Source organism: Rhinopithecus bieti, unplaced genomic scaffold, assembly GCF_001698545.2.
Source record: "Rhinopithecus bieti isolate Rb0 unplaced genomic scaffold, ASM169854v2 scaffold_26125, whole genome shotgun sequence".
Classification (NCBI taxonomy): domain Eukaryota; kingdom Metazoa; phylum Chordata; class Mammalia; order Primates; family Cercopithecidae; genus Rhinopithecus; species Rhinopithecus bieti.
The window spans coordinates 50,069-62,855 of NW_016811701.1; the positions used below are offsets into that span (position 1 = coordinate 50,069).

At 37.3% G+C, this 12,787-nt stretch overlaps 1 protein-coding gene across 1 annotated transcript in view; it reads right to left on the reverse strand.

Annotated features, from left to right (window-relative positions):
* CHM (CHM Rab escort protein) overlaps window positions 1-12,787 on the reverse strand; it is a 185,383-nt gene that overhangs the window by 27,825 nt on the left and 144,771 nt on the right. The window contains exon 10 of the mRNA XM_017894674.1: window positions 12,345-12,458. Within this exon, the coding sequence (XP_017750163.1) occupies window positions 12,345-12,458 (114 nt within the window). The remainder of the gene's footprint in view (window positions 1-12,344; window positions 12,459-12,787) is intronic.

Below are 12,787 nucleotides of genomic sequence, written 5' to 3' on the forward strand. Positions count from 1 at the left end.
ATCGCGCAGACTGCTGTGTTAGCAATGAGGGAGGCTCCGTGGGCGTGGGACCCTCCCGGCCAGGTGTGGGATATATTCTCCTGGTGTGCCCGTTTGCTTAAAGCGCAGTATTGGGGTGGGAGTTACCCGATTCTCCAGGTGTTGTGTGTCTCAGTTCCCCTGGCTAGGAAAAGGGATTCCCTTCCCCCTTGTACTTCCCAGGTGAGGCGATGCCTCGCCCTGCTTCAGCTCTCGCTGGTCGGGCTGCAGCAGCTGACCAGCACCGATTGTCCGGCACTCCCCAGTGAGATGACCCCAGTACCTCATTCGAAAATGCAGAAATCACCGGTCTTCTGTGTTGCTCGCGCTGGGAGTTGCGAGACTGGAGCTGTTCGTATTCGGCCATCTTGCTCCGCCCCATAAGTCAATATTTATGATGTTAGAAATTATATTCTTTGCAATTATTTGACTCTTCTGATGAAAAACCGTGTATGTCAACTTGTAAAGTGTTCAAGGGATAAATGAGCAAAAAGTCTGAAGACCTTAAGGATATAAGGTAAACTCAAAACCAAACATGTAGAATATGTTATCACATTTCTACTAAAATTCAATTATGTAAAATTCTTCTTTGCGTCTTTGTGACTTTAATTCTTCTCCAAGTAATTAACTTGCTCAATACAGGCCAACAACGACCACCAGTTAGATCATGCAGGGCAAATGCTTTCCTGAAAGTATTACATTTCATTAGTAACAACTGACAACTATTGCTAAGATTGTGGAAGATGCAATACAAGTGGAAACATTTCCCACAGGTACCATGTGAGATTGTAACTGAACAACAAAAAAAAATTAAATCCTAACTCTATCTTTTTATAAATTATGCTCCTTTGACTTCGTTTAGCAACTGCTTAAAGGCTTAATGAGCTAAAAATGGCCAAAGACTTAATGAAAACATGTATTTTCTATCACAATCCGTCTTTTGGCAATATACTTGATTTGTATTGGCGTTGAAGAAATCTTAGTGCAAAGCAAGTCTTAATTTAGAAGTGAGAAGTAACTCAACACAAAACTAGAAATAACAACACACTTTAATTCTCCAAAACTGCCTTTGGAATGCTGATCGCTCTTTCGAGTTGTTTCGAAACACTTAAGAAGTGGGATTTCTACTCAGAATGTGCATAAGAATAATAATGAGCACATTTAAAAGCAACAAGTCCAATGTACAGTAGCAGAGCGACATAGTATAGCATGATTACATGGGTCTGGTATTCACTTCAGCTCTCTGTATCTACTTGGCCAAGTCAGTTCTTCTCTCTGGCTTCAGTGTCCTTATAATTAAAATGAAGGGGTACAATTAGTCCATCTATAAGACCTCTTCTAGTCTCAAGTTTACGAAAGTAATTCCTTACTCACCAGCTACAATTCTTTCAATGATGACAGATTTTAAATCAAAACGGATGGCATTACAAATGTGAATGTAAAACCTAAGTAAATGCTTGCTGTAAAAGGCAGGAAATCTATTCCTCAAGCTTCTGAGGTTACCACATATAGCAGTCATTCACTCTATACAAGCAGGCAAAATTGTTCCAAATGCATTTAAAGAATCTTTATTTATAGGCTAGTCAGCAAGTAGGCTTTGTTGTGCAACCTAACTAGAAATACGTAATGAATTTACATAGAGATCAATGTGGCTGGTAACATATCTTTCATACAACTATAAAGGCCACATGTAATTTATGTAATACAGCACAAATGAGGATATGACTGTATCAATGAAACAGAGAAGCTCAGACACACCTTCTCTATGGTAGCAAGTAAGGAAATGAGTTTGATGACATATGACACCTTTAAAAATAGGGTCACAAAAGCAGAAAAAGTATATAAACCAGTATCTACATGAAATTCTGTGTTATTATGTATATCATATATATATTTCACGTTATATATTCACAAATATATAATCATATCACAGATAAATAACATCCTGTAACATCAAATCCCAGAATAAAACAGCTGTTATTGCCTGATTAGTATGTATGAAAAAAATTCAAAATGTCTAGTGTATGAGTAAATACTGCAAAGAACATGAAAATGAATGTCAAATGGAAGGGTTGCAAAGATAATGTTTTGTTCATTTACAAATGACTTTAAAAGAAAGTAAATCTCATATTAAATTCACTTAGGATATAAGATGAATAGAAATAAATATATTAGGTATGTCCTGAAAGATGAACTCTGTGAAAAAAAATATGGCTTGTTTAGCTTTGAAAAACACAATAAACAAATACATTTCAATTATTTAACAATCTCAGTAACCTGAACCAAATTAGCTGAGGGGAGGAAAATTTAAGCGGACTTTAGATTTTACAAAATGTAACTCTACTACTTTAAAAAAAGATGCAAAACGAGGCTAACCCAAAGTTGCTTGCAAAACGCCTACATTACTGGGTAACCAGGATTTCCTATCAGTCTATCAATATATCAGCTTAAGTAACATTGATACTAATAACAGTCCTGAGGTAGACACTATCATTATTCCTATTTCACAGATAGGAAAGCTGAGGCACAGAGGAATTAAGTAACTTGCCTAAGAGGTTAGTCAAGTAGTTAGTAAAAACTGGGATTTGAACCTAGCCTATGTTCTCCACCACTATACGGATTGTGTTAATGAAATGTATCTCCCTTGTTTAGTGAACTATTTATTTGCCTTTCAAGAACCTTTCATATATACTATTCCCATATGATGTGAAGGTAAACTTCAGTGGTATACTTATGGTTTTACAAATTCTAAATCAAACCAAATTTAAGGCAATGTGACATCTATGAAAAGTCATTGAAGAGAATAAAAAGTATAAGTGAACTCTGAGGTAGTTTTATGTCTTAAGCACATTCTTGAGCACACACTTAAGACTACATACAATATAGCATTTACAAAGCACAGGATTAAAAATAAAAATCGTAAAAAGTGTGACTTGTATAAAGAAAAAAGTGGCTGAGAAGTTGAAAACACTGAGAATTATACATTCTACCTTATTACCTCATATCTAAAACGTTAAGATTTAATGTTTTATATATTATACACCACTGAAAGTGACAATAATTAAATAAAATTTAATATAAAGTGCCACAGTATTAGTCAAACCTGATTAGTCGACACTAAAAATTTGCAAATTTCTACCCCGTGCTCAATGGGAAGAAAGTAAAAGCTTGTGCTGATTTAAGGATGGATAAATTTGGGTAGTAGATACTGAAGAGAAGTAAAGATAAAATGAGTATCAGAATTAGTTAACAAGTGAACACTTAATATGTACTTAAAGACGACATAAAACCTTCACTAGTTAAGAGTAGAGTACCGGTGAAAAATTTAAACTTCCTCATCTACTTGGATTTATGTGGGGAAAATACCTTTAAAATCAGTAATATTTTTCAAAGAAAAATACATCTTCATATATATATTGTTATGGCTAATGAATAATGGACATACTAGATTAGACATAAATGAAATCCAGTGTTTAAAACTACAAAAAGGCTTAAATTTTTACTGAAGAGATTCCTATATGTCTCCTAAAAGCCAATAATTTTGGAATAAGTATGTCCCAAGTAATTGGTTCGTGAATAACATATCTTTAAAATACATTTTTGTTAAACAAGTTGAACTCTAATTAAATCATGTAAAGTTTACCACTCATTTACTTTCTATAAATTTCAATTTATAAACTTTGAGGTATGGGGAACCAAGTCACCAAATCCTCATTGGCGTCTATATTTTGATTATATTTGGAAGTTTATTCAAGGATAACTACAATCAGTTAACACTACTTGGGCAATATGTGTTCAATGATTCTTCTCAACAGGAAGAACAATAAGTTTATTTCATGATTTCATTATTACAGGCCATCAAATTTTAGGCCAAGCGGGCAAGGCACTTGGTCACCTCATGTTAGCAATACGTGATTACATATCTGTCACTTGATACAACTGGAACCAAAGTTCTAAATGTATAGATGTGTTTGTCCACTTATTTTAAGTAACTGTTTGAAGAGAAAATAAGTCACAACAAAAATCCATTTAAAAGAGTGATTTTTTTAAAATATAAAATTTACATTTAAAATTTATTCTTGTTAAACACTAATTTTATTGTTTGAACGTTTCTACAAAACCATGATCAAATGGATGGTCCGCAAACATTTCACATCATAATTACTACAAATAGTGAGAATTGCCACCACATAGCTAATGTAAGGACATAATATAGAATAAGACACCATTCAGATAGAATGGTAAAAAGTCTTCCACCAGATTCGAATTGAAACAGAATTCCTTCTGAATATACATTTCTTTCCAATTATGAGTAAAAGTGTCAAATTCCACACATCCTTCCCCCCCAAAAGGAGATGTTATGGCACAAATAGAGTATATTTAGCACTTTCAGTTTTGGTGCTGTGACCTGAGAAAATAATGAAATTATGTTTCTAAATTATTCTGTAAAAGAAACAATTATGTGAATTTTAAAACATGTTCCATTGTGCTCAGGAAATGCTTTAATTCAATAAGGTATAGGGAAAGTCAAAACCCTTAGAAGAGAGATTTGAAGTAAAAGTAGGATTAGGAAGGGAAGACGACTGATGTACATTCTAAAACTAAATAATTGTGCCCCATTCAACTCGGGGAGCCTGCTAAAAGACGAAAAATAAATGAGTTACAAACAGGGTTTTGACACATAAATAAACACAGGGGTGTATTGCCTTCTTTTCTTTTTTCTGACTTGAAGACAGAAAGAAATCAATAAGAAAAGAAAAAGGTGGGTTTAAAGCCTTGCTATGAGATTATGGAAGCTAGTTTGTTTCAGAAAGACAGACTGGAGAAAAGAACAACTTGCCAACTATTGTGCACGTCAATGACTCTCAAATTAGGGCAGCAGCAGGAAAATACCACAATTAAAGACCTTTCAATCGTACCAAGTTACAAATTGCTCCTGAATGTCTATGAAACAGGACAAAAAGCATGTAAAAAAGAGGAGGAAAAAAAAAAGAATCTAAGCCATCTTAATAAGAGCAAGTAATGGATAAAAATATCAGTTTCTATCTCAGTGTACTTTCTTAAGTCTTGTTATATATTACACATTAAACATTAACTCTATTATAGCACTACTCCAGTAATGAATGTTATTGTAAAAGAATGCATACAAGATTTTAAATGAACATTAACTTCTCTTTTTATTGGGAACAAGGCACAGTATAAATAATAAATTGAAACTTAACTCTCTCAGCCAAACTTCCTGGTGTGAACCTTACTATTAAGAGTAAAAAACCAAACCCAGTCCCTTTGTCTAGTTTTGTACTGATAAACTGATTAAGCTATGGTGATATGGTTCAGCTGTGTCCCCACCCAAATCTCATCTTGAATCCCCACATGTTGTGGGAGGGAACCAGTGGGAGGTAACTGAATCATGGGGACAGGTCTTTCCTATGCTGTTCTCGTGATAGTGAATAAGTCTCATGAGATCTGATGGTTTTATAAGGGGGAGTTTTCCTGCACAAGCTCTCTTTGCTTGCTGCCATCCATGTAACATGTGACTTGCCCCTCCTTGACTCCCGCCATGACTGTGAGGTTTCCCCAGCCACGTGGAACTGTAAGTCCATTATAAACCCCTTTCTTTGGTAAACTGCCCGGTTTCCGGTATGTCTTTATCAGCAGCACAAAAATGAACTCATACAGTAAACTGGTACCATTAGAGTGAGGCGCTACTGAGAATATACCTGAAAATGTGGAAGCGACTTTGGAACTGGGTAACAGGGAGAGGTTGGAACAGTTTGGTGGGTTCAGAAGAAGACAGGAAAATGTGGGAAAGTTTGGAACTCCATAGATAGTTGTTTAATGGCTTTGACCAAAACACTGATAATTATATGGACAATGAAATCCAGGCTGAGGTGGTCTCAGATGGAGCTGAGGAACTTGTTGGGAACTGGAGTAAAGGTGACTCTTGTTATGTTTTAGCAGAGACTGGCAGCATTTTGCTCCTGCCCTACAGATCTGTGGAACTCTGAACTTAAGGGAGATGATTTAGGGTGTCTGGTGGAAGAAATTTCTAAGCAGCGAAGCATTCAAGAGGTGACTTGGGTGCTGTTAAAGGCATCCAGTTTTGAAAGGGAAACAGTGCATAAAAGTTTGGAAAATTTGCAGCCTGACAATGAGATTGAAAAGAAAAACCTATTTCCTGAGGAGAAATTCAAGCTGGTTGTAGAAAATGGTATATGTAATGAGGAGTCAAATGTTAATCACCAAGACACTGGTGAAAATGTCTCTAGGCCATGTCAGAGACCTTGGCAGCAGCCCCTCCCATCACATGCCTGGAGGCCTAAGAGGAAAAAAATGGCTTCATGGGCCAGGTCCAGGGCCCCCCGTGCTGTGTGAAGCCTAAGGATGTGGTGCCCTGCATCCCAGCTGCTCTAGTCATGGCTAAAAGGGGCCGAGGTACAGCTCATAACTCATAACTTTATGAGTTATTAAACGCAAGTTTAAACACAGTATTTCAATTTTCAAATTGGCAAAGGAGTTTTGATAAGATAACAGTGCTCTTGAAGCTTTGAAGAAAACAGACATGTTTGTTTATAAACTGCCATTGGATGTGTAAGTCGGTATAACTTTGGGGGCACTTTGAGACTTCCACATCCTGAAAGAATAAAGGAGATTATCCTGGTTTTCCTGAGTACAGCTAAAATCTTGGACATAATATATCAAACCAACATAGCAAGACTCTGAAAACTGGAACGAAGAAAGCAGACCGGTTAGAGAACTTGGGACCAAAAGAGCAAAATGGCAGAGTCCCCTGGGTTTTCTTTTGTATCATATATCTCCAAGTGAGAGCCACAGAAACTGACAACTGGAAACACCAATGGACTCAGATTTTAAAAGCCCCAACAAAAACCAACACTCTCTAGCAAAAGACCAGGAAAGAGTATCTTAGCAAGATAAAAACTTTGGGACAATAATTGCTCTACTCCTGCCAAGCACCACTGAAAAAACTGAGGTCTCACTTCAGTTTAAATGGCATAACCAAAATAACTGAAAATGCTATCACAGACATGCAAAAACATTTTCGTACTACATTTATTAAAAGACATATTATAAAACAGTATATAAAACAATACTGCATTTTATGAAAATATATGTGCATGCCCATACAAAGAAAAAAGGACAAAGAATCATACACCGAGGGTATTTATCATTACTTGGTAGAGGGATTACAGTAACTTTTCTTTTTTGTATCTTCCAAATTATCAACAGTGAACATGAATTATTAGACTGGGGATATTAAAATATGACAAACGGAAAAATAATTTACAAAACAATTTATGAAGGCTATTTACAATTTATGACCAAGTCCTCAGAAGCAATTGCAACAAAACAAAATTGACAAATGGGACCTAATTAAACTAAAAAGCGTGTACACAACAAAAGAAACTATCAAAAGAGTGAACAAACTATAGAATGGGAGAGAATATTAAAAAACTATGCATCCAACAAATAACTAATATCCAAAATCTATAAAAAACTTAAATCAACAAGAATAAAACCATCCCATTAAAAAGTACGCAACAGATTTGAACAGACGCTTCTCAAAAGAAGATATGTAAGTGGCCAACAAACATATGAAAAAATGCTCAACATCACTAATCAGAGAAATGCAAATCAAACCACAAAGAGACACCATCTCACCCCAGTCTGAATGGCTATTATTAATAATTCAAAAAATATCAGATGCTGTCCAGGCTGCAGAGAAAAGGGAATGCTTATACACTGTTGGCAGGAATGTGAATTAGTTCAGCCACTGTGGAAAGCAGTTTGGAGATTTCTCTAAAAAGTTAGAACAGAGCTACCATTCAACCAAGCAATCCCATTACTGGGTATACAACCAAAAGAAAATAAATCATTGCACAAAGAAAAAAAAATGGATTCCCATGTTCATCACAGCACTATTCATGATAGCAAAGACATGGAACCTAGCTGCCAATCAACAGTGGACTGGATTATAAAACGCGGTACATATACAGCATGGGATACTATGCAGTCATAAAAAACAAAGAAAATCATGTCATTTGCAGCAACATGGATGCAGCTGCAGCTGGAGGCCATTATCCTAAGTGAATTAACACAGAAATAGAAATCCAAATATTACATGAACTCACTTATAAGTGGGAGCTAAATCTGGGGTACACATGGACATAAAGATGGGAACAACAGACACTGAAGACTCCAAAAGGAGGAAGGGAGGGAAGAAATGGCTGAAAAACTTCCTATTGGGTACTATGTTCACTATCTGAGTGACAGGATAAACAGAAGACCAAACCTCAGCATCATGGGATATACCCTTGTAATAAATCTGTGCATATACTCCGTGAATCTGAACTAAAAATGGAAATTTGAAAAAGTATATTCACAAACATAAAATAAATACAAATTACAAAATCATAACAAGTGCAGTTTTATTTTATACCTAAGAAGCTAACACAGATAAAAGACATGAAAATAGTTAAAGTAACAATAGAAAATAACAACAACTGTCATGGTTAAGATTTTCCTGTAGCACAAATCACTATATGATATGGTTTGGCTGTGTCCACAGCCAAATCTCAACTTGAATTGTATCTCCCAGAATTCCCACGTGTTGTGGGAAGGACCCAGTGGGAGGTAACTGAATCACGGGGGCTGGTCTTTCCCATGCTATTCTCATGATAGTGAGTAAGTCTCATGAGATCTGATGGGTTTATTAGGGGTTTCTGCTTTTGCTTCTTCCTCATTTTTCTCTTGCTGCTGCCACGTAAGAAGTACCTTTTGCCTCCTGCCATGATTCGGAAGCATCCTCAGCCTATGGAACTGTAAGTCCAATTAAACCTCTTTCTTCCCAGTTTCAGGTATGTCTTTATCAGCAGCATGAAAACAGACCAACACAGTAAATTGGTCCCAGTAGAGTGGGGCATTGTTGAAAAGATATCTGAAAATGTAAAAGCGACTTTGGAACTGGTTAACAGGCAGAGGATGGAATGATTTGTAGGGCTCAGAAGAAGACAGGAAAATGTGGGAAAGTTTGGAACCTCCTAGAGACCTGCTGAATGGCACTGATAAAAATGCTGATAGTGATATGAACAATAAGGTCCAGGCTGAGGTGGTCTCAGATGGAGCTGAGGAACTTGTTGGGAACTGGAGTAAAGGTGACCCTTGCTACATTTTAGCAAAGAGACTGGCAGCACTTTGGCCCTACCCTAGAGATTTGTGGAACTTTGAACTTGAGAGAGATTATTTAAGGTATCTGGCAGAAGAAATTTCTAAGCAGCAAAGCATTCAAAAGGTGACTTGGGTGCTGTTAAAAGCATTCCATTTTAAAAGGGAAACAGAGCATAAAAGTTCACAAAATTTGCAGCTTGACAATGCAGTAGAAAAGAAAAACACATTTTTCGAAGAGAAATTCAAGCCTGTTGCAGAAATTTGCATAAGTAGCAAGGAACCTAATGTTAATCCCCAAGACCATGAGGAAAATGTCTCCAGGCCACGTCAGAGACCTTCACTGTAGTCTCTCTCATCATAGGCCTAGAGGCCCAGGAGGAAAAAGTGGTTTCATGGGCCACCCCGCCCCCATATTGTGGGCAGCCTAGGAACTTGGTGTCCTGTGTCCCAGTCACTCCAGCAGTGGCTGAAAGGGCCCAACGTAGAGCTCAGGCTGTGCCTTCAGAGGGTGCAAGCCCCAAGCCTTGGCAGCTTCTACATGGTGTTGACCCTGTGGGTGCACAGAAGTCAAGAACTGGGGTTTGGGAACCTCAACCTAGATGTCAGAAGATGTATGGAAATACCTGGATGCCCAGGCAAAAGACTGCTGCAGGGTTGGGGGCCCCATGGAGAACCTCTGCTAAGGCAATGTGGAAGGGAAATGTAGGCTTGGAGCCCCCATAGAGAGTCTCTATTCTGGCACTGCCTAGTGGAACTGTGAGAAGAGGGCCACTGTCCTCCAGATCCCAGAATGATGACAGATCCACCAACGGGTTGCACCAGGAAAAGTTGCAGACACTCAACGCCAGCCTGTGAAAGCAGCCAGGAGGCAGGTTATACTCTGCAAAGCCACAGGGGCAGAGCTGCCTAAGACCAGGGAATCTACCTCTTGCATCAGTGTGACCTGGATGTGAGAGACCTGGAATCAAAGGAGATCATTTTGGAGCTTTAAAATGTGACTGCCCCGCTGGATTTTAGACTTGCATGGGGACTGTAAACCCTTTGTTTTGGCCAATTTCTCCCATTTGGAATGGCTATATTTATCCAATACCTAGACCTCCACTGTATCTAGGAAGTTAACTAACTTGCTTTTGATTTTACAGGCTCATTGGCAGATAGGACTTGCCTTGTTTCAGATGAGACTTTGGACTGTGGACTTTTGGGTTAATGCTGAAATAAGACTTTGGGGGACTGTTGGGAAGGCATGATTGCTTTTGAAATGTGAGGACATGAGATTTGGAGGGGCCGGAGGTGGAATGATATGGTTTGGCTGTGTCCCCACTGAAACCTCAACTTGAATTGTATCTCCCAGAATTCCCATGCCTTGTGGGAGGGACCCAGGGGGAGGTAACTGAATCATGGGGGCTGGTCTTTCTCGTGCTATTCTCATGAGAGTGAATAAGTCTTACGAGATCTGATGGGTTTATCAGGGGTTTCCACTTTTGTTTTTTCCTCATTTTTTTCTGGCCACCACCATGTTAAGAAGTGCCTTTCACCTCCTGCCATGATTCTGAGACCTCCCCAGCCATGTGGAACTGTGATTCCAATTAAACCTCTTTTCCTTCCGAATTTCGGGTATGTCTTTATTAACAGCATGAAAACCGACTAATACACTATAAAAGGAGAAATGGTCCTCTGAGCTACTTTTCCAAAGGAAGTTTAGGATTATAGCAATGTTGAAAAGTTTTCTTAACCCTCTCTGCTGGCATCAGACTTCCTATTTTTAAGTAGCAGCTCTACATTTCCCCACTGAAGTTTTCCTTGTGACTACGCAAAACCGTATTAGTATTTTTTGCTTCTCAGAATTCACATAACAATCTGAGCAACACGTTTACAGGATCAAAAACTATTTTTCTAGTTAATGATATTACGTCTCCCTCCTATGAATCCCTAGAGTACACTGTTTGTTGGCACCTCTCATATTTTGTGTCTTCCAGCTACTTTTGTGCTTGTTTTATCTGTTCAACTAGACTGTGAATCCCCTATGGTCAGGGGATATCTTACTCATCTTTTCGTACCATGAAATGCCTAGCACAATATGTCGTACTCAGTTAATAAATAAATTGTCTTGTTCCATTAGGTGAGCAGTAAGAACAATTACGAACATTTCAAATCAGGCATCTCACCTTCTGCTTCTAATACTTATAGTACATAGCTTAGGTCTAGGCACAGTGATGTATAATGTATACTTATCGACTCCTATTTACTGAAATATCAAGAAATATGTTGTAGAATGCATGATATCTAATGCTGCTGGAAACAAAAATTTTGAAACATATAAGTGAAAGAGCAGGTAAAGTAGTCCTTAACTTTAGTCTCATAAAAAAACAAACTAAATGGAAAATTTATACGTGAAAAAAGTTTAGTAATTGGATTTAGAATTTAGAATTCAAGGTGTTATGGTTTGAATATTTGTGTCTCCCCACAATTCATATGTTGACATATGCAATGCAAAAGTATTACCTCTTAATACCTCAAGTAGGCCCACAATGCAGAAGTATTAAAAGGTAAGGCCTTTGGAAGATGGTTAGGTCACGAGAGCTCTGCCCTCATAAATGAGATTAGTGTTCTTACAAAAGGCTTCAAGGAAGCTTTTTTACTCCCTTGCCCATATGAGGACACACAGAAGGTGCCACTTATGAGGAACAGGTCCTCATCAGACACTGAATCGGCTGGCACCTTGATTTTGGACTTTCCAGCCTCTACAATTGTGAGCAATAAATTTCTGTTGTTTTTAAGTTACCCAGTCTGAGGTATTTTTTTCATAGCAGCTCACATGGACTAAGACAGAAAGAAAAAAAATTAGCAGTAAAAAAAAAAAAAATGTTATGCAGCCAGGTTTCCAATAAGCTAAATAAAAGTTAGAATTGAAAGTCATAAAATTCCTTCACTGGAGAACTAAAACATTAAGCCTGTGAAGATTTAGCCACTGAAATGTTTATAGGTAAGGGGATGGTACGAAATGACTTACTCTATAACCATATTTTGTATAAACAAAAACTGTGAATAATAAAAAAGTGAGAAAATCTCTATAAATAGCACCTTCACAACTGTAATAGCTGCTCCCTTTACCCCCTAAACAAACACAAAATACAAATAACCACTCCACTATGCTTACAGGTGCCCTTCATGCATGTCATCGTTGAAGAACATAACTCAATGACCCGAACAGCAAAAGTTCCTGGTTCCTCTGCTGGCACTGTCAAAATGGAAATCTAAAAAGCAAAAATAAAGTATCAGACACAGCTGTTAGATCTCATTTTCATTCTTCTAACATTAAAATGCTATTAACTTCTAAACTGAGTATCTTTTTCAAACATCTCTTGATGTCTAAAAAAAATATGGCTTGTAAGGATTTAATTTTGGAACAGAATTTGAAACATATTTATGTATCTTTTCATAATTCTCATAGATAACAACTATTTTAAATACCTTTAATATTTATTTAATCCTACTTACTATAGGTTTCTTACTATAAACTTACTATAGGTTGAGTAACCATTATCTAAATTCCAAAATACTCCAAAATCCAAAATTTACTGCC